General features: G+C 43.6%; 1 protein-coding gene across 4 annotated transcripts in view; it reads left to right on the forward strand.

The window, feature by feature from the left end:
* NUP214 (nucleoporin 214) overlaps nucleotides 1-25,962 on the forward strand; it is a 174,090-nt gene extending 148,128 nt beyond the window's left edge. For 3 of the 4 annotated variants that reach the window (XM_068248857.1, XM_068248861.1, XM_068248859.1), the window contains 4 exons: nucleotides 12,909-13,080; nucleotides 15,297-15,457; nucleotides 15,731-15,755; nucleotides 24,559-25,962. In XM_068248857.1, coding sequence (XP_068104958.1) covers nucleotides 12,909-13,080; nucleotides 15,297-15,457; nucleotides 15,731-15,755; nucleotides 24,559-24,595 — 395 coding nt within the window. In that variant the 3' untranslated portion in view covers nucleotides 24,596-25,962. Of the gene's footprint in view, nucleotides 1-12,908; nucleotides 13,081-15,296; nucleotides 15,458-15,730; nucleotides 15,756-24,507 lie in introns of all 4 variants that reach the window. The other variant, XM_068248860.1, reaches the window with a different exon arrangement.
* Nucleotides 25,963-27,847: the final 1,885 nt, after the last annotated feature.

Here is a 27,847-nt window from a genome sequence, read left to right on the forward strand (position 1 = left end):
CATGTCTGGCTACATATCTGTAAGCAGTGGCTGCATGGTGTAATGGTTAAGGGCTCTGCCTCTGACACAGGAGACCAGGGTTCGAATCTCGTCTCTGTCTGTTCAGTAAGCCAGCACCTATTTAGTAGGAGACCTTAGGCAAGTCTTCCTAACGCTGCTATCTTGTCTAATTTTTCTCTTGGATTGAGCATAAATGGTAAATGCTAGGCCAGCTTCAGTTAGTACTGTTGTGTTACAGTGGTTAAGGTACTTGCCCACCACACAGTGAGACCTGGGTTCAATTCTCAGCTGTGGTATGTAAACTGGCTTTTGAAATAATATAATTCTCTGGCAGATGAGACCCTCCTCCCTCCGGTAGGAGGGAGGAGGGAATAGGTAGAAGGGTAGGAGGGTGGAGGGAGGGGCCCACAAGAGTCTAATTAAAATCTCCGTAGCAGCTGTCCCTTAACTAATTAGTATAAGCAGATAAGTGAGTCAAATGGCTCAAGGACCTTGCCTTGTAAAACGGGGGGTGGGGCTCCACCAGTGAGTGCAGTCTGATTGGCAATAATGTGTCTGCTGACTGTGATGGAGAGGGTCAAAGTTTTGCTCCATAGAGCATTATGGGGCGAATCGAACTTCCGGGAAAGTTCGCGTTTGGTAGGCGAACGCGAACCACCGAAGTTCGCCTGGAACCGTTCGGGACATCTCTAGTGCTCACTAGGGATAATCAATGATATGCAAATAAATGAGTTTATGCAAATATATACTGCTTGAAAATGGACCAATCAATTTAAACATGGGTGGAACTTGATTGGTCCATTTTCAAGCTGCATGTATTTGCATAAAATTTTACAAACATTTGTATAAACTCGGAAATATTATTGATCATCCCTAGTGCTCACTGTTTGACCTTCAAAAATAGTTTTAACCTTTTGGAAAATTCAGTCTTCACCGAGAGAATAGCAGGACAGTTACTAGAATGGGCCTCCAAACTTCATGGAACTCTTTTAGGGTTGAAAGTACCCTATTTACAAACCGGTTCTGTTCCAGGAGATAGTTTGTAAGTTGAATCCTGTGTTGAAACTGATATAAATGATTTTCTTTCTGACAAAGCTGGATTTGGACATATAGTATAAACTGTTTTATGGTTGTTTTCAATGTCATTTTAAAGTGTTTCAACTACTTGATGCACGCCGTGCAGTATATATTCACGGCCCTGCAAAATTCACAGAATGCACCAGGGCCGTGAATACAAGTCTGCAGCGGCATGCAGCCGACGCTCGCTCCCGTTCGCCCACGCGAGCACCGCCGTTACCGCCGCTTAGAGGGGAGGTTAATGAATGGGATTGCAGGTCCCATTCATAAATCTAAGTCCCCGATTCAATGAATACTGGCGTCTGTGAGACATCGGCATTCATTGTATCTTCCTGTTACACTGCCACGCATTACTTCCGATTCACGTGCTCACGTACGTGAATCGGAAGTAATGAGTGAGGACATCTTGTGGCCAAATAGTATATTACAACAAAATTCATTTTTATTTAATAAAAATACCTACACTGACTTTTATAATGAACTATTTCCCTCCCTCACCCTTCCATAGTACCCAAACTTTATATATATATATATATATATATATATATATATATATATATATATATATATATGTTACCTTTGGGACTCCAATTTTTAAAAAAAAATTGTCAGGGCGATATATTACTATTCATTTTTAAGTTATGGGCTTGTAATTAGTGATGGACGCAAAACTGAAAAAAATGCACCTTTATTTCCAAATAAAATATTGGCGCCACACATTGTACTAGGGAAACTTTTTTTAACCGTTGCAATAACCGGGACAAACTGGCAAATAAAATGTGTGGCTTTTATCCACAGTAGAACATTTTATTTTAACACTATAATGGCCAAAAACTGAAAAATAAAACATTTTTTCAATTTTTTTCTTAATTTCCATGTTAAAATGCATTTATGATAACATAATTCTTGGCATGCTGTACCTCCCAAAGAAAGCCTAATTGGTGGCGAGAAAAACAAGATATAGATCATTACACTGTGATTAGTAGTAATTAAGTTATTGGCAACAGAAAGGGAGGAGCGCTGACAGGTGAAAATTGCTCTGGTCCACAAGGGGGAAAAACCCTCAGTCATCAAGTGGTTAAACCAATACAATACTGTAAGATTTGATAACAAAAGATGTGTAATAACAAAACTAGTGCTGTATATTTTGGACATGAAGACAACTTTGTATCCCTGAAACGTTGTAACTACGTCGTTTATAAGTAGGGGACTGTCTGTATTTGTAAAATGAAACGATGAAGGACCTCTGTCCTCAAAATCTCAAAATTTAAAATATATGTAAACATATACAATTAAGAAGTACTTTTCTTACAAAATAAAATGAGCCATAAATGACTTTTCTCCTATGTTGCTGTCAATTACAGTAGGTAGTAGAAATCTGACAGAACCGACAGGCTTTAGACTAGCCCATCTCCTCACTGGGGGTTCACAGGGATTTCTTTATTTTTAAAATGCACTTAGTGAATGGCAGTTGCTCCGTCCAACTGCAAAAAAAGTGTACGGTGAGCAGGGAGGCTGGCCAGCATCTTTGTATACATCTTTTTCAGGTAGTGTCTTTATAAAGAATAAGGGCTATGCTGAGAATCCCCTATGGTGAGATGGACTAGCCCAAAACCTGTCGGTAATGTCAGATTTCTACTACCTACTGTAAGTGACAGCAACATAGGAGAAAGTAATTTATGGCTCATTTTACTTTGGAAGAAACATATTACTTATTTGTATGTGTTTTAAATTTTAAGAGCCCCTACGGGGTACTTACCTCTGGGGGGGGGGATTGGTCACTGGATAATAATGAAGCTTCCCCCGTCCTCCAGCATCTCGATCCTGCCTCGGGACCCCCAAAACGTCCAGCTCCATAACCATCCTGAGCGAGTCTCGCACAGACGCACTTGAGGCTTTCGTTCGTACTCAGGCGGAAATAACCAAGACCAATCCGCTGTACTGTGCAGTAGGGCTGCACGGTTTTTCGGTTCAAAACTGAAACCGCGGTTCGTGCCAAGACGATCTGGTGATCGTCAGTATCCTCGGTTTTTACTGAGTGCCCGCCCGCTGCCTGCACGCTTCTCTGGCCCGCCTTCCGCTTTGCGCCGATTGGCCAGAGCCGCCAGAAGCAGTGAATATGTATTGTGGTTAATGAGCGGGGGGCGGGTCCACTCGAGCGAGCGGCACACAGCTTTACCAATCGCTGGATAGCGATGGAGTGACGGCAGCGGTAGGCGGAGCTGTACGCTCTGTGCAGCTCCGACTACCGCTGCCGTCATTCCATCGCTATCCAGCGTTTGGTAAAGCTGTGTGTGCCGCTCTCTCGAGTGGACCCGCCCCCCGCCCCCCCGCTCATTAACCACAATACATATTCACTGCTTCTGGCGGCTCTGGCCAATCGGCGCACAGCGGTGCAGCCAGACAAGCGTGCGGGCAGCGGGCGGGCATTCTGAAAACTGCAGATAGTGACGATAACTATATCGTCTTCACGTGAACCGCCCCCCGCTGCCCTCACATGGATCGCCCCCGCTGCCCGGCTCTTAAAAAGGAACACCAGTGAACACTGCTGACAATAGCTGCTGCATGGTTTTTGACAGTTGGTAACAGCTATTTCCCACATGTGCTATGATTAAGGACAGTTGAGTCCGAAACATGTCAGCCATGATGCCTGTCGAGTTTTAATTGGGATATGTCCTCAATAAGGCCTCTTGCACACTGCAAGCAAATCAGATTCAGATTCAGATTTTTAATCTGTTTTTACATCCGATTCCGATTCAGATTTTTAATCTTAACTGCATGCTGCGTTTTTTGATCCGTTTTTCTGTTGAATGTATTCAAGGAAAATCGGAAACGGAATCGGAAACTGAATCGGAATCGGAAAACGGATTTGCAGTGTGCAGGGAGCCTAAAGGTTGCTTTAATCTGATAAGTGCGGACCATTTCCTCTGTATTATTTCCCACAATGCAGCAAGGTTCACAGACCGCAAACTGCCAAGAGTACGTTCTTTTCTTGTTCTTGTGGGAGGGGTTCCACCACAATATCAGCCATATAGAGCCCCCTGATGATCCATTTGTGATGGGGTATCAGCTACTGATTGGGATAAAGTTCAAGAGTCGGAGTTTCTCTTAAAGCAATCGTCCGCCCGCAGTATCTGGCTAAACTATACTGGGGGCATAGTGAATTTAGTGCCAAAGCTAGATTTGAAAAAAAATTGTGAAAAAATCGAAATCGCAATTTTTGAGAAAAATCGCAATTTCAATTTTTACCTAAAATCGTGCAGCCCTACTGTGCAGGCCCAGACACCTCGCCCCTGTGCAGTACAGCGGATCCGGTCAGGTGATCAATGTTCACAGTAAGTTTCACGGAAAGTGCAGCTTCACTATTAAGCAGCAGTATGTATAAAGCCGTGAACCAGGGGTGCTTTGAAGATTCGCTTAGCTAGTGAACTGTCATTCTGTGGTCGGCCTTGTAGCTGATACCGACAGGAGATTGTTACTTAATGGCTTAAAGCTTACTTAAAGTGCTTTTAGCCTAGCTCAGGATTTCCCATATCTTTTTTTCAAGTCCTACCAGCATACAGTACATGTGATCACCGTGCATGGCCGGTATCTGATCCAGTGTGAACCGAGCCTGAATCTAGTCGGGGGGGGGGGGGGGGGCAGGGGGCAATGTAGTGCCAGATACTAGATTGCAGTACATTTTTCAGGATACACACTTTGATGGTAATTTTCCTGGTTTCAGCATCAGAACCACTTCCTATATGTATAGATTACTGAAGGTAGCCCCACCCTCCCACTGATGTCCTAGCCTAGGCTGTTTAGCTATGCAGAATTTTCCACCTCATAACATTTTGGGAGACCAGATATTTTCACTGGCTTCATTACTCTCCAAAACAAACATTATGCAGAGATGCACCTGGTGGGGATCACCTGATGCTGGATATACGTGTGCATGCCGGTTGCTTGAACTAACGGCCTAAAAAGCACAAACCTTCGTCATTCGCCACCTGCGGTGACTGGGACCCTCTTCTTGCTCGCTGCCACGCTCTCCTTCATGTGTAGGTGCAGCTGTACTGCGCATGTGTTCAAAGCCGCTCGTCCGCAGGGGAGAAAGTCGTTCATGAATGGCTATGCATGCGCAGACTGTACTTGACTTGTGCGGTAGGTCGCGCTCATGCGCGGAGGGCAGAGGTGCAGTCACTAGGACATACCGGACAATCTCTTGTTGGATATCTTCATAGGGACCCTATGCAGGAACGATGGGGTCGGGGATGGATCAGGACTAGGGATTATCAGTGACATGCAAATATTTCCGAGCTCATGCAGGATTATGCAAATGTATACAGCTTGAAAATGGACCAATCCTGTCCCACCCAGGTTTATTTTGATTGGTCTATTTTTAACTACTTAAAGACCGCCTCACGCCAATGGGCGTGGTTGCGGCGGCAGCCCCAGGACCGCCTAATGCCAATTGGCATCAAATCCTGGGGCTGCAGTCTCCCAGGGAACGGCTGCGCGCATGCACGATTGTTCCCTGCCGCTTCACTGAACGGCTAGCAGGCTGCTTGTAAACGTAAGGGGAAAGAAATCCCCTTTGTTTACAAGCGTACAGCGCTGCCGGGGGCCGCAGCGTTGTACGAGATCGCCGATCCCCGGCCTCTGATTGGCCGGGAAGCGACGTCCTCTCATAGGCTGATGCCTATGAGAGGCGGAACAGGATGGATCGCCGTCCTGTTCCAATCCACACACCGAAGGGGAGGGAGGGAGGAAGGGGAGAGAGAGAGAGCCTCGATGAGGCAGGGTAAAAAAAACACAAACGGACGCAGCGATCGGACCCCTCCGGCGGCATGTCCCCTTAGAGACAAAAAAGAGGCGAGTCCGATCACTGGGCTCCTAAGATGCGCTGTGCACGAGGCTGAAAAGCCTGCACAGCCCAGCACTGCATAAAAACACCTGGTCTTTAGGGGGGGTTAGCGCTGCTGGCGTTAAGTGGTTAAGCAGCATAAATTTACATAAATATTTACATACTCCTGCATGATCTTGGAAATATTTGCATCTCATTGATCATCCCTACTCAGGACGCCTCTGGACTATCCATAAGCTTCCCTCTACTGAGGTAAGTATGTAACTTTTCATTCTTGCCCTGCTTCAGGTACACTTTATGAGGGTGCATAATATGCGCTGCCACAGGTCATGGACAGTTGTGTTAAGCTTCCATGATGAGTTATGGTTAGACAAAGGGAAGGTGATCTCCGTGCCTCCCTGTTGCCTGGTCTGTGGCTCCGTCTCTCTAGCCCTGTATTGGATCATGTTGCTGTCACCCCCTCTGTGCCGTGCAGGAGGTCTCATTTCTTGTATTACAGCACTAATCCATACATCCCTACATCTGTCACCTGCTCCCTTGTCACGGGTTTTCCCTGCATTAATTATAGCCGCACATCAGGTCCGCGTCTCAAGCCGGGTAACCGAATATCTGATTCTGGCCTGTGATGAATAATTCAAGGCAGGTTTCTTTCACTACAGCCGAGTGGTTTCTCTTGTGTGGGGGCGTCTAACCATCCCTGGTACACACTCCTCATTGGTTGGCGGAAGCAGTCCTGCTCATTAACACTTGCAGAGCAGAGGTGCCTTGTTTACGGAGGTCACAATGCCTATGTCTGCACTTGAACCGTCCCTGTCAAAAAATTAGAATACCGTGCAAAAGTTCATTTATGTCAGGACAAAGCGAGATGTTTCAAGCCTTTATTTGCTATAATTTTGATAATGGCTTGCAGCTTATGAAAACATCAAAATCTCAGACCAGAGCCGGGACAAGGTCCTCCAGCACCCAAGGCTGAGACACCAAAGTGTGCCCCTCCATCCCACCCCAGCCGTCACACACTGATTGCTATTAGACAAAGAGGCGCCCCAGGGCCCCCAACACCTTAATCTCTAGTTATCTGGCTTGCAGTCACTGCCATGTACCCCCTTTTCTTGTTTCTCTCTGAGTGAGTTGTGCGCCCCTCCTACACTGCGCCCTGAAGCTGAAGCCTCTCTCGCCTCTGCCCGGCCCTGTCTCAGATTATTAGAATATTGAGAAAAGATTCAATATTCTAAGCTCAGTGTCAGGCTCTAGTCAGCAAATTCATCCAAAACACCTGCAAAGGGTTCCTATTTCATATATTCGTTTTACCTCTTAAGTTGAATTAGAGATAAATAGACTTTTGCACGATAGTCTAATTTTCCGAGCTTCACCTGTAATGCTGATTGCCTGGCTGACCTGCTGATCTTTTTGGCTTTAGTGTTGTCTGAATCACACACTGGAAACAAGCATGGGGCAGTTGTGGTCAGATTTTAGCTAACTGATCTACATAATGGATCCAGGCCAGTAGTATTGAGGTGCCCATGCTTGAGGAGATGTATGGGCAGATCGAATCTGATCAGAGAGGGATCTGTAGCCTGCCCATACACTGCAGACTTATTTTCGATAGTTTAGCATGAAATGTATCAGGAATCGGGCTAGTGCCATCGCCTGCGTAGTAGGCAGTAGTGTCTGATTAATTAGCATGTAGCTAATCTTGTCAAATCTGACGACAATAATGTCAGAAGCACCTGATATGCTGCATGCTTGTTCAGGGTCTATGGCTAAAAGTATTAGAGGCAGATGATCAGCAGGACTGCCAGGCAACTGGTGTTGCTTAAATGGAAATAAATATGGCAGCCTCCATATTTCTTTCACTTCCTGTCTCTCCTGCTGATCCTCTGCCTCGGCCCTAAGGAGCATGATTGGAGAGTTCTGACTGAACTCCGACTTAATGTAGTCAGACTTCAGTTGCAAGCTGCATGCTTGTTTCAAGTGTGTTATCCAGATACTACTGATACCAAAGATATTGGCAGGACTGCCAGGCAACTGCCATATAGACTATGCCAGTCTCTAAATCCCTCCCAGTTCGGGTGTGCTTTAATGAAAAGAAAAATCCTCTTTATAGTAGCGCTGGTGGTTGTTTCCAATTGTCTCCTTATCAGTCCTTGTTGCATCAAAATATGGCAGGCCATTGTTGCCTTGATGGGAAATTTCACAGTTTAAACAAAAATAAAAGTCCCTTCAGTTTCACTCCATCCATTGGTTGGACTGATTCGTAATGTTAGAATACATATATAGTTTTTGTGTGACTATAAAACACAGCCAGTCCATGCTACTAACAGAAGCTAGTGGATTGGGGTGTCTGAGTCAGTTTCCAGTCAGTACATTAGTACAGGTGTTGGTGATGAAAGGATTCCCTCTTCATGCAACCAGTTGCTCCCACAGTAAGGTGGGATTTTTTGGGTGGGCTGTACTACCAACAATCAAAATCTTAGCTGGCTGCAAACTGGCATAGGGTGATAATCTTTCACCACATTTAAAGGATACCCGAAGTGACATGTGACTTGATGAGATAGACATGGGTATGTACAGTGCCGACCACACAAATAACTATGCTGGGTACTTCTCTTTCTTTCTCAGCCTGAAAGAGTTAAATATCATGTATATAAGTGGCTGACTCAGACAGGAAGTGACTACAGTGTGACCCTCACTGATAAGAAAGTCCAACTGTAAAACACTTTCCTAGTAGAAAATGGCTCCTGAGAGCAGGAAAGAGATAAAAAGGGTCAATAGTTCATAGATTTTAGCTCTGGCATACTTCAATGAATGTGTCATTGAGCAAAAACAATAAAACAGTTAAAACATAAAAAGTAGATTTAAACATAAAATAAAACTGTGGAATATCTTAAAAAGTCATTTTTAGGAGAAGGAAGATAGATAGACGTTTATTTTATTAGTTTATTTTCACCTTGGGTGTCCTTTAAAGGGAACCCGAGGGAAGAGAGATATGGAGGCTTCCATATTTATTTCCTTTTAAACAATACCAGTTGCCTGGCAGTCCTCCTGATCATGTGTCTCTATTTATCCATAGACCCCATACAAACATGCAGCAAATCAGGTACTCTGACTCAGCTTTCACTGGATTAGCCATAGGCTTGTTCCAGGGTTTTGACTCAAACACTACTTATGGCAGAAAATCAGCAGGGCGGCCAGGTGACCGGCATTGTTTGCAAGGAGATAAATATGACAACCTCCATATCCCTCTCACCTCGGGTTCCCTTTAAGGTGGCCATACACCATACAATTGAATCAAACGATTTTTTTTGTTTTTCGTAAAAAGTGATTATATTAGAAATCGTAACAAAACCTTTTTTCAGACAAGAAATTAACGATTATCTCCCTTCCTTCCGCCCTTTTTTTGTTTTATTTTGTTTTGCTAAAAAGCTTACCGGATGTGTTTGAAAACTCTGAGAAATTTAAAAACTATTGTTTGATACTTTTGAAAAAAAAAATCAATCCTAAGTATATGGTATATTGGTTTTATTTCTCTGATTATTCGATTGAGCAGTAGAAAAAAAATTCTCTGGTTGGGGAAAAAAACGAAAAAAAAATCGCATCATGTATGGCTATCTTAAAAGGTGCCCGAGGAGTGAGAGCTATGGAAGCTGCCATATTTATTTCCTTTTATTCAAAACCAGTATCCTGGCAGCCCTGCTGATCATTCTGCTCAGTACTAAATCGCACACCTGAAACAAGCATGCAGCTAATCTTGTCAGATTTGTCATAGACATCTGATCTGCATGCTTGTTCAGGGTCTATGGCTTAAAGAGGAACTGTAACAACAAAACGGCCCCTGGGGGGTACTCACCTCGGGTGAGGGAAGCCTCAGGATCCTAATGAGGCTTCCCACGCCGTCCTGCGTCCCTCGGGGGTCTCGCTGTAGCCCTCCGTACAGCGGTGACGTAATATTTACCTTCCTGGCTCCTGCGCAGGCGCTCTGACGGCTGTCGGCTCCGAACTACGCGGAAATACCCGATCGCCGTCGGGTCTGCTCTACTGCGCAGGCGCAAGTTTCCGGCGCCTGCGCAGTAGAGCGGACCCGGCGGAGATCGGGTATTTCCGTCTATTTCCGTGCCGAAAGTCGCCACAGCGCCCCCGCTGGAGCCAGCAAAGGTAAATATTGAAGCTACAGTCGGCTCTGTCGCCGGCTGTTCGGAGGGCTGCGGCGAGACCCCCGTGGGACAGAGGACGGCGTGGGAAGCCTCATTAGGATCCCGAGGCATCCCCCACCCGAGGTGAGTACCCCCCAGGGGAGGTTTTTGTTGTTACAGAGTCTCTTTAAAGTATTAGAGGCAGAGGGTCAGCACGACAGCCAGGCAATGTGCATTGCTTAAAATTAACATGTTAGCCTCCATATCCCACACACCTCAGGTTCCCTTTAAGTCACAACAAGACTTGTGCGTCTGGCACTTGCGTATGTTTTTTTTCTTTAATGAAAATGGAATTTCTCTTAAAAAAAGAAATTACATTGAGAGGGTGGCTTCCATATTCATTGCATTTGCAAATACCATTTCCCTGTCTGCCATGATTATATTTGATCTCCAGTTATGTCTGAATTATACAGTGGGATGCGAAAGTGTGGGCAACCTTGTTAATCGTCATGAATTTCCTGTATAAATCATTGGTTGCTATGATAAAAAATGTCAGTTAAATATATCATATAGGAGACACACACAGTGATATTTGAGAAATGAAATGAAGTTTATTGGCTTTACAGAAAGCGTGCAATAATTGTTTAAATAAAATTAGGCAGGTGCATAAATGAAATCGATATTTAGTAGATCCTCCTTTTGCAGAAATTACAACCTCTAAATGCATCCTGTAGGTTCCAATGAGAGTCTGGATTCTAGTTGAAGGCATTTTGGACCATTCCTCTTTACAAAACATCTCTCGTTCATTCATGTTTGATGGCTTCTGAGCATAGACAGCTCTCTTTAACTCACACCACAGATTTTCAATTATATTCAGGTCTGGGGACTGAGATGACCGTTCCAGAATGTTGTACTTCTTCCTCTGCATGAACGCCCCGGCGCAGCTTCAGCTTTGTCACTGATTCCTGGACATTGGTCTCCAGAATCTGCTGATACTGAGTGGAATCCATGCGTCCCTCAACTTTGACAAGATTCCAAGTCCCAGCACTGGCCACACAGCCCCACAGCATGATGGAACCACCACCATATTTCACTGTAGGTAGCAGGTGTTTTTCTTGGAATGCTGTGGTGTTTTTCCTCCATGCATAACGCCCCTTGTTATGCCCAAATAACTCAATTTCATCAGTCCACAGCACGCACCTTATTCCAAAATGAAGCTGGCTTGTCCAAATGTGCTTTAGCATACCTCAAGCGGCTCTGTTTGTGGTGTGGACGTAGAAAAGGCTTCCTCTGCATCACTCTTGCATTCAGCATCTCCTTGTGTAAAGTGCGCCAAATGGTTGAACGATGCACAATGACTCCATCTGCAGTAAGATGATGTTGTAGGTCTTTGGTGCTGGTCTGTGGGTTGACCCTGACTGTTCTCCCCATTCGTCGCTTCTGTTTATCCGAGCTTTTTCTTGGTCTGCCACTTCGAGCCTTAACTTGAACTGAGCCTGTGGTCTTCCATTTCCTCAATATGTTTTTACTGTGGAAGCAGACAGATGTAATCTCTGAGACAGCTTTCTGTATCCTTCCCCCTAAACCATGATGGTGAACAATCTTTGTCTTCAGCTCATTTCAGAGTTGTTTTGAGACCACCATGTTGCTACTCTTCAGAGAAAATTAAAAGAAGAGGAAAACTTACAATTGACCCCTTAAATACTCTTTCTCATAATTGGAGTCGCCTGTGTATGTAGGTCAGGGGTCGCTGAGCTTACCAAGGCAATTTGAGTTCCAATAATTAGTTCTACAGGTTTTGGAATCAATAAAATGACAACAGTGCCCAAATTTATGCATCTGCTTAATTTTATTTAAACAATTATTGCGCACCTTCTGTAAATCCAATACACTTCATTTCACTTCCCAAATATCACTGTGTATGTCTCCTATCCTATATAATAAAACCCCTATGTCCCTGTGTACACCTGTCTGTGTAGCGTTGTCCGTGCTTTTTGCTACTGCGCATGTGCGCAGCACGGACCCAGCCTCACAGAGACAGGATGACTGGGACAGGGAGCCGAGCGGGCGGCCGGGTGAGCGGGCGGCCGGGTGTGCGAATGAGCGGCCGGGTGCGCGCGCCCAGAAACACAGACCTAGAGCCCGGTTTTAAACAGGCTTAGGTCTACTTGTATGATATATTTAACTGACATTTTTTATCATAACAAACAAGATTTATACAGGAAAATCATGACGATTAACAAGGTTGCCCAAACTTTCGCATCCCACTGTACACCTGGAGCAAGCATGTGGTTACTGGAGTCATTTTGCTCTGCATACCTGTTCTGTGTCAGTGATTCAGAAAGCATTTGAGGCTTCAAGTGATCCTGTATGAAACTTCCCTCAATGCTCACTAAGGATGATGAAATCAAGTCTGCAGAAAGTTGTGTCAAGTGATTTGCTGGTGGTACTTCCTGGTATCAAAGTAACGGAAACGACCTTGGCCAAGCCTCTTTCTGCCCACCTGATCACATATCATCCTCTGTATTGGAACATAGGTGGGCAGGCAGGGGGCGTGGCCATGTCCTGCCTGGTCATACACCTGTGTGCCAGTGGGTGGTTAGGGATGTGGCTTTGTAAGCTGTGACCACGCCCCTGCCGGCTCATTTGAATATAAGTACCGATCGTCCTCCAGCAGGCACAGCACCAGCGTCTCATCTGTCTTATACTGTCATAGTGTTAAGGCTCTTGTCTGTTATTGCCATGCATGTGATGCTTGTTCCCTTGTGTCTCCATTTCTCCTTCCTTCCTCCTCTTCCTCCTCTTCCTGTTCTCCTGTTTTTTTTTCCTTCTTTTTTTGCCTCCTCTTTGCTCAGGTGGGTTCGGCGCTGCTCCGGTGTTCGGCAGCCCTCCAACGTTTGGGGGATCCCCTGGATTCGGAGGGGTGCCAGCATTCGGTTCAGCCCCAACCTTTGCTAGCCCGCTGGGCTCGACTGGGGGCAAAGTGTTCGGCGAGGGTACGGCTGCAGCTAACACAGGAGGATTCGGGTAAGACAAGACTCTTAATGTACTATAGTATCGCCTTTCGTAAACGCTATCACGTTTTAAAGTAAACCTGTCATTTCACCAAAATAGTTTTGCACTACATTGTGAAGTTCACTACTTATTACAGAGAGGTCCAAGAAGCTAGTTTAAATATTTAAAGCGGATCCGAGATGAAAAACTAACTACAACAAGTAACTTGTCTATATATTTTATCTAAAGTTTAGTTTACACAGTAAATCTAGCTGCAAACCGCTTCAACAGTATATGATTATTTCTTCCTGCGATGAAATGAGAGCAGCCATATTCTGCTTGATATCAAAACACAGGCGAGCTGCTCTGCATCTCCAACCCTCAGCCTGTGAAAACTCCACTCCCCACTTCTCATCTCTCCTTCCCTCTCCGCCCCTTGCTTCTGAAATCTCTGGCTGGAAACGCCGCCTCCTCCATCTAGAAAAGCCTCCTCCCCAGACTGAGCTCCCATGAGCACTTGCAGCATGGGACTCAGAATGCCTAGGCGCTAGAGAAGCTGGGGGTGTGGATACATTTGTTTATATGCAATTAGGTAATAAATAAAATTTTAAAAAAAGCATTGGGGGAAGAATGCCAATAAACTATATGTAAGGGGTAGAAAATGAAGGCAGCAAAAGTTTCTTGGATCCACTTTAATAAAATGATGGTACATTCATTTTTAATGAGTAAGATTAAATTCTACTTACGGTTCTACAAAACCGTTACTGTTTTGTTTTTATGTTTTTTCTGCGGTAGCAGCAGTGGGGGTCACACAGTTCAGAGCTGCCACTATTGTTCATGCTGACAGTTCCTACTGGAAATGTCTTAGTGGGAAAGATGTGGGAGTAGCATTATCCACAAGATTAGCAGGTAGAACTGAAAAGAATCGGTGGCATACCTGAAAATGGAGAGAGCTAAGGAATAGGTGGTGGAACTGGAAATAGAGAAAGCTGAGGAGGAGCAGGAAATGGAGAGAGCTGAGGTTAAAGAGGAACTCCAGCCTAAGCAATCATACTGTCATTAAGTTACATTAGCTATGTTAATTAAAATAGATGGGTAATATAATATCTTACACACCCTGTTTTAAAAGAACAGGCAAATGTTTGATTTCATGAGGGCAGCCATCTTTTTGGTTGAAAGGAGGTGACAGGGAGCATGAGACACAGTTCCAACTGTCCTGTGTGCTGATCACCCCTACCAGTTGCTAGGCAACATGAATAACATAGGAGATCCCATCATGCTTTGCACAGCATCAGGGAAAAAAAGGCCGGGCAGTTTTCTTTAATGGGTGGAGCTTAGCTAAAAATGCAGCTAAAAATGATGCTTTAGTAAGAAAAACAAAGTTCTGATGCTGTGAAACTTTTAAAGAAACACCAGGCCTTTTCAGTTCTGCTGAGTAGATTTTTAGTCTGGAGGTTTACTTTAAGGTGGTGGAACTGAAAACCGAGAGGGTTAGGGGACAGAGGAGCAGGAAACAGAGAGACCTGAGGAACAGAGAATCAGGTGGAGTAGCTGGAAATGGAGTGAGCTGAGGAGTAGGAATTGGAAAGGGCTGGGGTACAGAGAATCAGGTAGAGGAACTGGAAATGAGAAAGCTGAAGAGCAGAGAATCCATTAGAGGAGCTGGAAATGGAGAACGCTGAGGCGTAGGGAATGTAGAAGACTAACAGGTGGAGGACGTTGTGAGGGCTGTCAGGAGAGGACGTTGGAGTGAAGGAATGGGAAGAGGCGAAGGATGTGGGTGAAGGTGGAGTTGTGGTCATGTATGTACAGTATTTCCATTAAAGAGATTCTGCCCAATTATGGTGACTGTCTTGAGTTCTGCTTTAAAGGACTCTGAAGTGAGAGGGATATAGAAACTGCCATATTTATTTCCTCTTAAACAATACCAGTTGCCTGGCAGTTTTGCTGATCTCTTTGGCATCCGTAGTGTCGGAATCACACACCTGAAACAAGCATGTAGCTAATCTAGTCATTCTTCAGTCTGAAAAATCTTATCTGCATGCTTGTTCAGGGTCTATGGCTAAGAGTATTAGAGGCAGAGGATCAACAGGGCTGCCAGGCAATATGCATTGTTTTCTCACTTCAGGTGGCTTTAATTCTAAAATGTGGTTGGACCTTTTCTGCTAACACTAACAGAAGGTTTTGCCAAGAAACTAATGATCTTCTCTCTGTTCTCCCCCTCTGCTGACCATCTCCTCTCCTCACAGCTTTGGAAACTCCTCCGGCACCACGTTTGGCAGCTTAGCCAGTCAGAACACTCCCACCTTCGGCAGCCTGTCCCAGCAACCAACCGGGTTTGGCGGTCAAAGTAGTGGGTTTTCAGGGTTTGGTTCCAGCAGCGGAGGAGCACCCACGGGTAGCAGCTCTGGTAAGTTGCCTCTTGTGTCTCAACACCACGTAGTTCAATTCAAGGGAGGGTCAATGACATGGGAATCATTGAGTTTTTGCAGATTTATGCAAATTTTGTATGCAAATTGAAAATTCCGACTGGGTGGAATTCAGTTGGTTCACTTTTAAGCTGTGTACATTTGCATACAACATTTGCATAGTCATGTATCAACTCAAAACAAATACATTTCATTAACCCTATTCATTTGTAATATGCTGAAACTGAACATTGGTGTGTCTTTTGTTTTTCTAGGTTTTTCGTTCGGAACCCCAAACCAGTGAGTATTTCTGGATGGTGTCGCATGATGCAGAGCATTAAACCGTACCTTGCAATAAAGTCACCTCTAAAGAGGATTATTTGAATTGTCTTATTTTTTTTATTTTTTTTTTAATAAGTTAGCCAAAAAAAAAAAAAAGTGCCCCAGTATGATTAGCCATGTATAGGTGCCCCAGTACAGAATAGCCAGCTATAGGTCCTCCCAGTATAGGTAGCCAAGTATATGCGCCCCCAATTTAGGTAGCCAGGTATAGGTGCCACCAATAAAGGTATCCCGTTATCGGTCCCCCGAGTATAGGTGGCCAAGTATATGTGCTACCAATATAGGTAGCCAGGTATAGGTTAGCAAGCTATAGGTGTCCCCAGACTAAGTTAGCAATCTATATATCTATATACTATAGATTCTATAGTATAGGTGCCCCTGAACCCTCTTCCCCTGCAGAAATCACTACTCTGACGTTGCCTAGCGATGCACCTGTACAGCACTGGGGACCCCAAACTGTCAACCTCGCACTCGCATCCAATCGTTAGGCAGGCAGGCTGGGAATAGTGGTTTGCCACATGCTCGGCTAGTAGGTTTTCCAGGAGTTTTTGTTACAGAAGCTGTTCAGTAACAGCTTTACTGTAACAATATATGTAATCTGCTACACAAAAACGCTCCAAAAAACGCTAGGCATGTTTAGAAAACCTCTCTAAACATGCCTAGAATCGCTCTGAAATCTGCTTCAAAAACCTCTAGCGTTTTGCAGACCTGATAGAGGTTTTTGGTGTACACTGGGCCAAACTCTCTCACAACTGCTTGTTGGTAACTGCTCACTGCTGCCTGGCAACTGCTTGCTGAGCGCACAGTTCAACTGCCCATGGAAAAAGAGGCCTTATTGAGTGCAGTTCCAGGATCACCATTTTTCAGAGTTAAAGGACCACTATTTAAATTGTAAAATTTAAATGACGTTTGTACAAGTGCATTTCTCCCAGAGTAAAATGCACCATAAATTACTTTTTTCCTATGTTGCTTTTGATTACATTAAGCACTAAAAGTCTGAGAAATCTGACATGTTTTGGACTAACCCATCTCCTCATGGAGTATCATGTGAGTTTTCTTTATTTTCAAAAGCACTTGCTGAATGCAGTTGCTCAGTCCAACTGCCAAAATAGTGGCAGACTGGCTGACTTCCTTTCCATACACCCTTTCCAGGGATTACGTTTGTAAAGAATAAGGCCTCCTTTCCATGGACAGTTGAGCTGTGTGCTCAGCAAGCAGTTGCCAGGCAGCAGTAAGCAGTTACCAGGCAGCAGTGAGCAGTTGTGAGCGTTTGAGAGGCATTACACTGCCTATCAGCAGTCCATGGAAAAAAGGCCTAAGAGTGTTAGGCCTCCTTTCCATGGACAGTTGAACTGTCTGCTCCCCAGCAGTGAGCGGTTACAAGGCAGCAATAAGCAGTTGTGAGAGTGTAAGAGGCATTTCACTGCCTATCAACTGCTCTTGAAAAAGAGGCCTTAATGAGAATCCCCCCCCCCCCCCCCCCCAGCTAGAGATGAACTAATCCAAACCCCATTTTACTATTATTCGTGATTGTGGTCCTTACACAATGGTGGCCACACATGATTCAGGTGGTTGTTTGTGGGGTGGGAAGGGGGGGGTTCCAGCCAGAGAAATTTGATACATTTTTCTTCTTGATTAAATGATTTGAAAAATCACACCAATACTGTATATCATACACCTTTGTTTTTGTTTTGTTTTTTCCAAATATTAAAAGAGAAGTTTTTGTAATTTTCCTTCACATCCAGTCATATGTTTCCAAATTTTTCGATGAATATAATTTTTTTTCTCAATCTAAAAAGAAATATTTTCAATTTCTTGCTGCTGAACTAAACAAATCAGTTGAATACTGTATGGCCATCTTAAAGGACATCTGAACTAAGAGGTATAAGGAGGCTGCTATGTTTCTTTTACCATACCATACCAAACAATACCAGTTGCCTTGCTGTCTGTTGTTCCTCTACCCCTAATACTCTAATGCTGGGCATACATGGCTCGATTTTGCCGCTCGATTCTCCTGCTCGATCGATTCCCCGCTCAATTATGCAGGTGATTCTCTTATCTTTCGCTCGTTTTTCTTATTTTTTTCCATTGTCCTCAATGCAGAATCGAGCGGCGAAACGATCGGGCAGTTCGGACGTGTTGGAAATTATCTATCGAGCCATCTAAATGGCTCAGTCGAGTTGTGCATTCCCAGCATTAGCAACAGACATTGGCCTCAATTCACTAAGCTTATCTCCTGTCTTTAACCTATTTTGGTTCCTGGATGTAGTTTCTACGTCCAGGAACCATGCGCGCTACCGCGGCCGATCGGGCACGTGCACGCGCACTCCCGGCCGCGGATTCGGTAGCCACGGTATCAATGTATCGGGCTATGGTGCCCGATCACTGATTCCTCTCCCCCGCTGAAAAAGCGACAGCTTCTCTCAGAAGCTGTGCTTTTTCTGGCTGTTCCCTCCCCGATGCGTCACTCTAAGCGTGTGCTACGCTTATGCTGGGAATACACGGTTCGTTTTTGCCTTCGTTTAAACCTTCGTTTCGATTGTGCCTTTTGTCCTTTTCGATCCCGAAATAATCGGTCATACGGTTAATATCACCACCCACGGTTTCGTTTTTTTTTTTCGATTCTGATGGTTTCGTTTTTCCAATGATCGAAGGCTGCAAAGAAACGAAAATCCCTTTTTACAGGGACGGACTAGCATAAACGAATATATAATCGATCTGAACAGCCATCAAGCCTACCAATGGCTCGATTAGATGGATAAAGAGAGATAATATCAAACATGTTCGATCACTAGTCGTTCGTTTTTGGGGTCTATTAATCGAAACTATAATGAGATTATGACTATTTTCACATACGTTTTCAACACTCGATTCGTTTACCGAACGAATCGAAGGTTTAAACGAAGGCAAAAACGAACCGTGTATTCCCAGCATTAGAGTGACGTCATGTAAACAAACTCATGGCCGCCATCTTGTGGCCAAAAAGTATTGCTACACCTGAAAAAAAAAAAAATTAACACACATTTACATTATAAATCTATTGTTTACCTCCCACCCTCCCAAAACTACCCAGATAAAATGTTTACTATAAAAAAAAAAAAACATGTAAATATTTACCCAAGGGTCTAAACTTTTTAAATATCAATGTAAAGATGAAATATTTCTATATTTTTTTTATTTTAAACTTGTAAATCATGATAGATGCAAAATGGAAAAAATGCACCTTTATTTCCAAATAAAATATTGTCGCCATACATTGTGATAGGGACATAATTTTAACGGTGTAATAACCGGGACATATGGGCAAATACAATACGTGAGTTTTAATCATGGAGGCATGTATTATTTTAAAACTATAATGGCTGAAAACTGAGAAATAATGAATTTTTCCATTTTTTTCTTATTCTTCCTGTTAAAATGCATTTACAGTAAAGTGGCTCTTAGCAAAATGTACCCCCCAAAGAAAGCCTAATTGGTGGCGGAAAAAACAAGATATAGATCAGTGCATTGTGATAAGTAGTGATAAAGTAATAGGCTAATGAATGGGAGGTGAACATTTCTCACGTGAAAACGACGGAACGCGAATGGGTTAATAATGTTTCTAGAGTTATCACCATGGTGATGAGGCATGTAGTATTCAGAAAACCTTTTACCTCAGGCAAAGCTAAAGTTAACTGTTCTGTCTTTAAGTTAAGGTGAGATCTCTAAAGTTAATGTTTCAACCCTTAAAATAACAGATTTCTAAAGTTAAAGGGATACTATCGATACCCAAGTGTTCTAAAATGACAGTGTACAAATAATGTCTAAGTAGCTGTGTAAACATTTTCCTACTTTTCATGTTAAATATCAGAGGCAAAAGCTGTAATTTATTGAGGGTAGGATTTAGCTATATTGGGACAAATCAATTGCAGAAGGGGTGTCTGCTTCAATGCACAGCCAGAGTTGCATATCAGACTACAGAAAGCAAATATCAAACATATCAAACTCTGAAAGCAAAAACAGTATGAAAAGCTGTGACAATTAGTTACATTTCCTCTGCTCTCTTCAGACAGGTCAGTCAGAAACACAGGACACATGAGCTGCAGCTGTTGGGAGCTCTCTTCTCTGTCACACACAGAGCTACACATAGAGTTAACTGATCAAGTGTGAGGGAATTTCCCCTCTCCTCATGGCTCAGTCAGCAGTCAGTTTTGGCATCAGTAAAGTTTAAATGTATATTGATAACAGTAAACAAAGAAGTTGCTACTAAAATGTATACACCAGTACTTAGCAGCACTTCCCAAACAATTCCTGTGTCAATTGAATAAAATATGTGAATCGATAGTATTCCTTTAAAGACAGGCTGTTAATTAACTGCATGTGAAAATAACTACAGAGGAGGTAACTTAAGGACTGAAGTGATAAGATAACTCTCTCACAGTGAAAACTTATCTCTACACCTTAAAGGTGCATACACACACACTACCACCGGCAACGACGGGACTGCCAGACCCTCCCGCTGGGCGGACGTTCAGAAAAAGCCTTATCACTCCGCCGACAGCGTGTACACACGTGCTACTGTCAGCTGAACATCCACCCAGCGGGAGGGTCCGGTGTGTGTACGCACCTTAATAAGGCAAGATCAATGTGTGGAGGTAAGTTCTCTCTTGCCTTATCTCCAGCATGATCTTAGTAAATTGAGGCCGTCGAGGTGAAGAAGCGGCCAATGGCCTCAATTCACTAAGATCATGCTGGAGATAATAAGGCATGAGATAAGATAACTCTCTCACTGTGTGGAGGTAAGTTTTCTCTTGCCTTATTATCTCCAGCATGATCTTAGTGAATTGAGGCCATTGGCCGCTTCTTCACCTTGTTGGCCTCAATTTACTAAGATCATGCTGGAGATAAGGCAAGAGAGAACTTACCTCCACACATTGATCTTGCCTTATTAAGGTGCGTACACACGCACTACCGCCGGCAACGACTGGTCCACCGGACCCTCTCGCTGGGTGGACGGTCAGCCGACAGTAGCACGTGTGTACGCGCTGTCGGCGGAGTGATAAGGCTGTTTCTGAACATCCGCCCAGTGGGAGGGTCTGGCAGACCTGTCGTTGCCGGCGGTAGTGTGTGTGTATGCACCTTTAAGGTGTAGAGATACGTTTTCACTGTGAGAGAGTTATCTTATCACTTCAGTCCGTAAGTTACCTTCTCTGTAGTCATTTTCACACGCAGTTAACAGCCTGTCTTTGGCCTCAATTCATTAAGATCATGCTGGAGATAATAAGGCAAGAGAAAACTTACCCCCACATAAGAGAGAGTTATCTTATCTCTTCATTCCTTAAGTTACCTCCTCTGTAGTTAATTTACCTCCTCGGTAGTTATTTTCACATGCAGTTAATAAACAGCCTGTCTTTAACTCTGAAGTTATTTTAAGGATTGAAGAGTTAACTTAAAGACAGAAGAGTTAACTTTAGGTTTGCCTGAGGTAAAATGTTTCCTGAATACTACATGCCTTATCACCATGGTAACAACTCTAGAAGAGTTATTAAAGACAGGAGATAAGCTTAGTGAATTGAGGCCTTTACCTTTAGAATTCTGGAGTTATTTTATGGATTGAATGCTAGGTACATACCATGCAATTTTCTGTTAGATTTACCTGCCAGATAGATAATTTGCAACATGTTGGAAATTATCTATCTGCCTAGCAATTAGGCATTGTTCTACTCAGCAGGAGATGACCAGTAGACAATGCACCAGAGATAATGACCAGTCTCTACAGAAAATAATCTAACAGAAAAATCTAAACGAAAATTGTATGGTGTGTACAAGGCAGATTAACTTAATGGTGGCCATACACGGTACAATAAAAACGTTCGATTTTCCAGCTTATTCGATCTAAATGATCGAATTGAATGAAAGTTGAAAATATTTTTTTTTTCGATCAAGAAATTCGAACGATTATCCCGTTTTTTCAGGAAAAATGATCGGACATGCTGGAAAAATGTAATATTCGATCTAATGGAATAATCGAACTAAATTATCTAATTGAAAAATTGGACCATGTATGGCCACCTTTAGAGATCTAATCTTAACTTAAAGACAAGAGTTACCTTTAGGTTTGCCTGAGGTAAAATATTTCCTGAATACTACAAGCCTCATCACCATGGTGATAACTCTAGAAACGTTATTAAAGACTGGAGATAAGCTTAGTGAATTGAGGCCATTGAACAAGCATGCACATCAGGTGTTTCTGACTGAAGTCTGACTAGATTAGCTGCATTGCAATGGAAACAGAGGCGCCAGCAGAGTAAAAATTGAATAAAAAAAGTAAAAACAGATAAGTTGAGGGGCAAGGGTGGGCTTACCTCCCCAAAAACCAAACACAACCACTATTTATGGTTTAAACAAGATTTAATTTGTACGCCAGAACAAATGCAACTTGTTTTGCGGGTCTCTAGCCCGCTTCCTCAGGCAATAATACAGGTAGGAGTAACTCCGAAGTTGTGTAGCCAAGTACAGCGCCTCAGTTTTTCCTTTCTTTTACATAATTAGCTGCATGCTTGTTTCAGGAGTGTGATTCAGATACTGTGGCAACCAAAGAGACCAGCAGGACAGCCAGGCAACTGGTAAAGTTTAACCATTTCAGCCCGCAGGGATTTTTCACCTTATGCATCAGAGCAATTTTCATCTCCCATTCATTCGCTAATAACTTTATCACTACTTATCACAAGTTATTGATCTATATCTTGTTTTTTTCTGCCACTGATTAGGCTTTCTTTGGGTGGTACATTTTGCTAAGAATAATTTTTTTTATAAATGCATTTTAACAGGAATATTAAGAAAAAAATGGAAAAAATTCATTATTTATCAGTTTTCGACCATTATAGCTCTAAAATAATCCATGCTACCATAATTAAAACCTATGTATTTTATTTGCCCGTTTGTCTGGGTTATTACACCATTTACATTTTGTCCCTATGTATGGCGCCATTTTTTCCGTTTTGCGTCCATCACTATTTACAAGCTTATAATTTTTAAAAAATTCGTAGTATACCCCCTTCAAATGCATATTTAAAACGTTCAGACCCTTAGGTAACTATTTGTTGTTTGTTTTTTTTTTGTTGCTTTTGTTTTTTTTTCCTATTAAAAATTTGGGTCATTTTTTGGTGTGGGAAATAGTTAATTTTAAAAGTTAAAATATGTGTAAATTGCCTTAAAATGTATGTAGGTGTAGTTTTACTATTTGGCCACAAGATGGCCACATTAAGTTTTTTTTTTTTTTTTTTTTTTTTTTTTTTTTTTTTAAATGTCTTCTTTACTTCCCAGAAACATAAGGACGATGGAGAACTCTTTTTTTTTTTTTTTTTTCAGAAAAACCGCGGCCTCTGAGCAGCCGCCTGGACGTGAGGATCACATCTGGGCGGCTGAAATGCTTAACCACTTGCCGACCAGGGGATGTTACACTGATCGGTGCTGCGTGGGCTCTACAGCCCGCAGCACCGATCAGCAGTGCAGCAGGGCGATCAGACTACCCCCCTTTTTTCCCCACTAGGGGGATGTCCTGCTGGGGGGGTCTGATCGCCGCCGGCTGCAGTTGCTTAGCGTGGGGGGCTCTTCAAAGCCCCCCTCCGCAGCGCTTTCAGCCCTCTCGCCAGCTCCCTCCCTCTCCCTTCCCCTGTGTGCTGCGCAGGACGGATTTCCGTCCTGCGCATTGAAGGATAGGCTTCAGCCTATCATATGCCGGCGATCCCCGGCCAATCAGAGGCCGGGGATCGCCGATCTGCCTTACGGCGCTGCTGCGCAGCAGCGCCGGATCATGTAAACAGCGGGGATTTCTTCCCCGCCTGTTTACATTTTGCCGGCGAGCCGCCATCGGCGGCTCTCCGGCTGTTCACGGAGACACCCTCCGTGAACTGACATGGAAAGGCCGCTCGATCGAGCGGCCGTTTCCATGGTAACCCGCAGACGACCAGTTTACGCCAATCGGCGTTAGCTGGTCGTCAAGAGGTTAAAGATAATCTGCACTGTAAAATTCTTACAATAAAAAGCATACCATTCTATTCATTATGTTCTTCTGGGCCCCTCTGTTCTGTTTCTGCCTCTCCCTGCTGCAATCCTGGCTTGTAATTGTCGTTTTTATGCAGTGTTTACAAACAAAAGACATAGCAAGTGATACGCTGAGAGTAGCTCAGTGTGTGAGTCATACAGAGTGTGCAGGGAGCCTGGAGAGGGTGTGTAAAGCTTCTATGCAATCAAAAGCAGCACAGCACATTCCAGCCTGACTGCCTCAGCCTGACAGGGGAGAGAAGATTAGATCATATAACAGAGCTAATACAGCCACTGTGCAAATAGGAAAGGCTGCAGTTAGACAGAGTACATTAGAACAGCTATAGGAACTTATAGGATAGAAGAAATAAGGATCAACATTTTGTTACAGAGTCTCTTTAAAAAGAAACAAAAATGGCAGCCTCCATATTCTTCTCACTTCAGGTGTTCTTTGAAGTCCTAAAGTTCCATAAAATCCCCAGGGACCTGGAAGTGACGGAAAAATCACAGCAGTGGCAGACACACAGCAGTAATTGCCCCTACACATTTTTAACCTTTTACCCACACACGCCACCTTAAATGAAGGTTTAAAAATAATAATGTCTTGATGTTGGCTTTGTGTTTATTTCTCTAGCGTGTTTTCTGAGTATAATGTTTTGAGTCATCTTTTCTACTTTTCACTCAGGTTGCCTTTCATGCCCTAACTGTGCTGAACCCCCTGTGTTCTCTTCCCCAGGTCGGCATCAGGATTTGGGGGCGGCTGGAGGGGCTGAGGGGAGGACATGGTAGAGAAGGAAGGTGAAGCACATCCTCCTCCTTCATCGGATTTTTAAAAAAACTTGTAGCAGTGTTGCGGGAGATGGATAACTGGCCCGTTGTTTTCTGTCGGCCTCTAGTGGTGGGAGGTACGCACAGCGCTGATCAGACTCAGAAAACTGACTAGTATGTTTCATTAATCAAACTAATTTATCCATAGTTTTCTGAATCTGGTTGGCCCCGTGCAAAGTTCCTGTTCCTCCCTCACTAATTCCTGTGTCTGTAGAGCAAACCATTCACATTAAGGCTGGGTTCCCACTGCAAGCGGAGAGCAGACCTATATATTTTTTTTTGACAGTGAACGGATCCTATTTTATAAATAAGATCCGTTTACACATTTGTCACTTTGCATCGGATCCAATGGATGTGTTGCAGTAAGCAGACCTCACTTTAGTGCTGTCCATGATTTTTCCCATATAGCCTGTGGTTGAAACACATCCGCCCCATGCTCCAGCCAGACTACAACGGACCATTGGAGCGAACGCTACACTGCGCGCTCCCGCTTGGCTGTTTAATGTCCGGCTCAAGTGCGACGTTGCCTAAAATCCAATTCTAAAGGTGCCTATTAATGATACTATCTCCTAAATGATCAATCGTACAATCGATCGGGTAATGTTCATGGTGCCGATGATCGCTTTATTTTTCTGATTCTTTTGGTATGATCCGATTGCTTATCATTTTCCCCAAACGATCGACTGTCTGATTTGATAGTTGCGATTGATCGTACGGTTGATCGTTTGGGAAATTGTACCATTAGTGGGCACCTTAAACTGGACCTGAACTCTTGCACAGGACAGAAGGAAAATAGTGAGAAATGCACCTTGTTTGTATTTTGAGAGTTTAGCCTGTCTAATTCCCCCTCGTCTGTGACTAATCATGAGTGTAATTTGGTCTGTCAGCTGGCTGCCTTGGCAGAGCTGCTAATTTGTAAACAAAGGATGTAAATCCCATGTCTGCTTCCACGAAAGCATGAAGTAGACATACAGCAGATATATTGCAGGTTTTGAATCAGCTGTAACAAATGTTTTTTTCTTTAAAAATTATTATGCTGTTACTTATCGTTTACAGCAGAGAGGGAAGTTCTGAGTTCGGGTCCGATTTAAGTTTGGCACTGGGCTCCGGTCGAAGATAAGACGGCATCTAAGGGAATTTCCTCAGAACTTTATGGTTTGTTTTTTTTTCCTTTTTGAGGGGAGAGAGAATTACGGGACAGTTATCATTCCGGCCGCACTGCTGTAACTATATAAGAACTTGGATTAAGTTTATCATTCTTGTACGGCTGTGTGTGTTTGAATGATTTTTATTAAAGTTTTGTAAAACAAAATTGCTACCTGTTTTGATTTTTTTTTTTTTTTACTGCATGTGTACCGCAATAATCTTGAATTGGATACAGCATCCCTATCCATGATTCTATTTACGATACGATTGAATCCGACATGTCCAATCGGGATTCGATTTGATTCAATTTGATTTGCCATTGTTTTGCAATGGCAAATCGAATTGAATCAAATCCCAATCAGACATGTCGGATTTAATCGGATAGTAAATAGAATCGTAATCGAATCGCTCAAAGAATCGTATCGTGTAGATTGGGAAGATTTAAAAAAAAAATTACCTAAAAAAATACTTAAAGAATGTCCTTGTTGTACAGGTGCTGTATGTACATAACAGGAATAATAGTGTGTAACATGATCCATTTGGTCAGCTGATAGGTTTTCAAGGTTCTCTCATTTGCTGGGATCACTTCCTGGTTTACCATGTTATCATGCCCAGCAAATCAGAGCCTGAAGCCTCTTTGACACTACTGACTAATTTTAACTTTCCACAGCAGTGCATTGTGAAAAAGCTTTCAGTTAAAAACGCGTATATTGTAGAATCCCTTTATAGTAAACTCCAAGGGACCGGGAAAAGTGGTTTACTATATCAGAAATGGTCACACTCAAGCACATAACATATACTATAGTACTGCATCATACTTCAGTCAATAATTGAGTCAATTGGAATTCACAAGTCCCAGCATGTCCAGGGCCCACTGCTACAGCCTATAGTCTATTCCTATAGGGGCCCATACACTTAACCATTTCCCCGCCGATATACAGTAGATTCGATCACTGTGATCGAATCTGCTGTGAAATTGTTGCGCAAACGCTGACCGAACAATCGATTTTAGACTGAAATTGATCGTTCCCGTCGATCCGTCCGTGCTGAAGATTTCGCTCGATCGCCGGCGGTTCGAGAGTGCGTTGATAACGGTGTTCGAATGTCCGATGACCGACGCTAGCGGCAATACATTACCTGCTCCACCGGCGCGTGTCACCGCTGTTCCTTCTCCGCTGGGCTCCGGCAGGCTTCACTTCTTCCTGTCCCGACTAAGTTTAAACAGTAGAGCGCCCTCTACTGTTTAAACTTCCCCCGGCAGGAAGTAAAGTAAAGTAAAGTGAAGCTGGAGTCCAGAGCGGAGAAGAGACAGCGGAGACCAGGGGACTCGCGCCGGCCAGATAAGGTTATGTATAGCTGGCGGGCAGGTGGCGGCGGCAGCTCCACAGATTGTGAATCGGTTTCATCGTGAAATCTATTCACAATCTGCAGTAAAGGCAGCCATACGATCCCTCTCTGATCAGATTCGATCAGAGAGGGATCTATCTGTTGGTCGATCTGATGGCAAATCGACCAGTGTATGGCCACCTTAATGTGTTCATCCAATCATAGATCTAGCTGCCAGGAAAACCTGTTCTAATATTGGAGGGCAGCACACATACAATAACATCCATCCTCCCATTGGCGGTACAAGCACTTGCACATTTGGTGGACTACAAGGTTCAGCATACCATAGGGCTGGTAATTCCAGGCTGGAAAATCACATCACTGAATAGAGGTAGCCATTCGCTCCGATACCACTGTGGGCGGGACTTAGCTTTCCTCTCACACTTGGCCAATCGTAGCCTCTCTAGGATGCAGCCAATCATGATAAGCCACTCACTTCTGGAATGCGAGTGGCTCCAATACCTCCGTGGACAAGACTTAGCACGGGTTGGACTGCAGAGGTAATCCTTGCACTGTATTGCAAATCGGCACTGGCCATACACCTCTTATCAGGCAGCAGCTCAGGTTAACAAGTGTGTAGAGAGCAATCAAACCAATGGTTTCACACTGGCACATGACGTATGCACTTCCCACTTTTTACTATATCCAGAGTCGGCGTCATGTAG

This window comes from Hyperolius riggenbachi, chromosome 8, assembly GCF_040937935.1.
Source record: "Hyperolius riggenbachi isolate aHypRig1 chromosome 8, aHypRig1.pri, whole genome shotgun sequence".
In the NCBI taxonomy this organism is placed as follows: Eukaryota; Metazoa; Chordata; class Amphibia; order Anura; family Hyperoliidae; genus Hyperolius; species Hyperolius riggenbachi.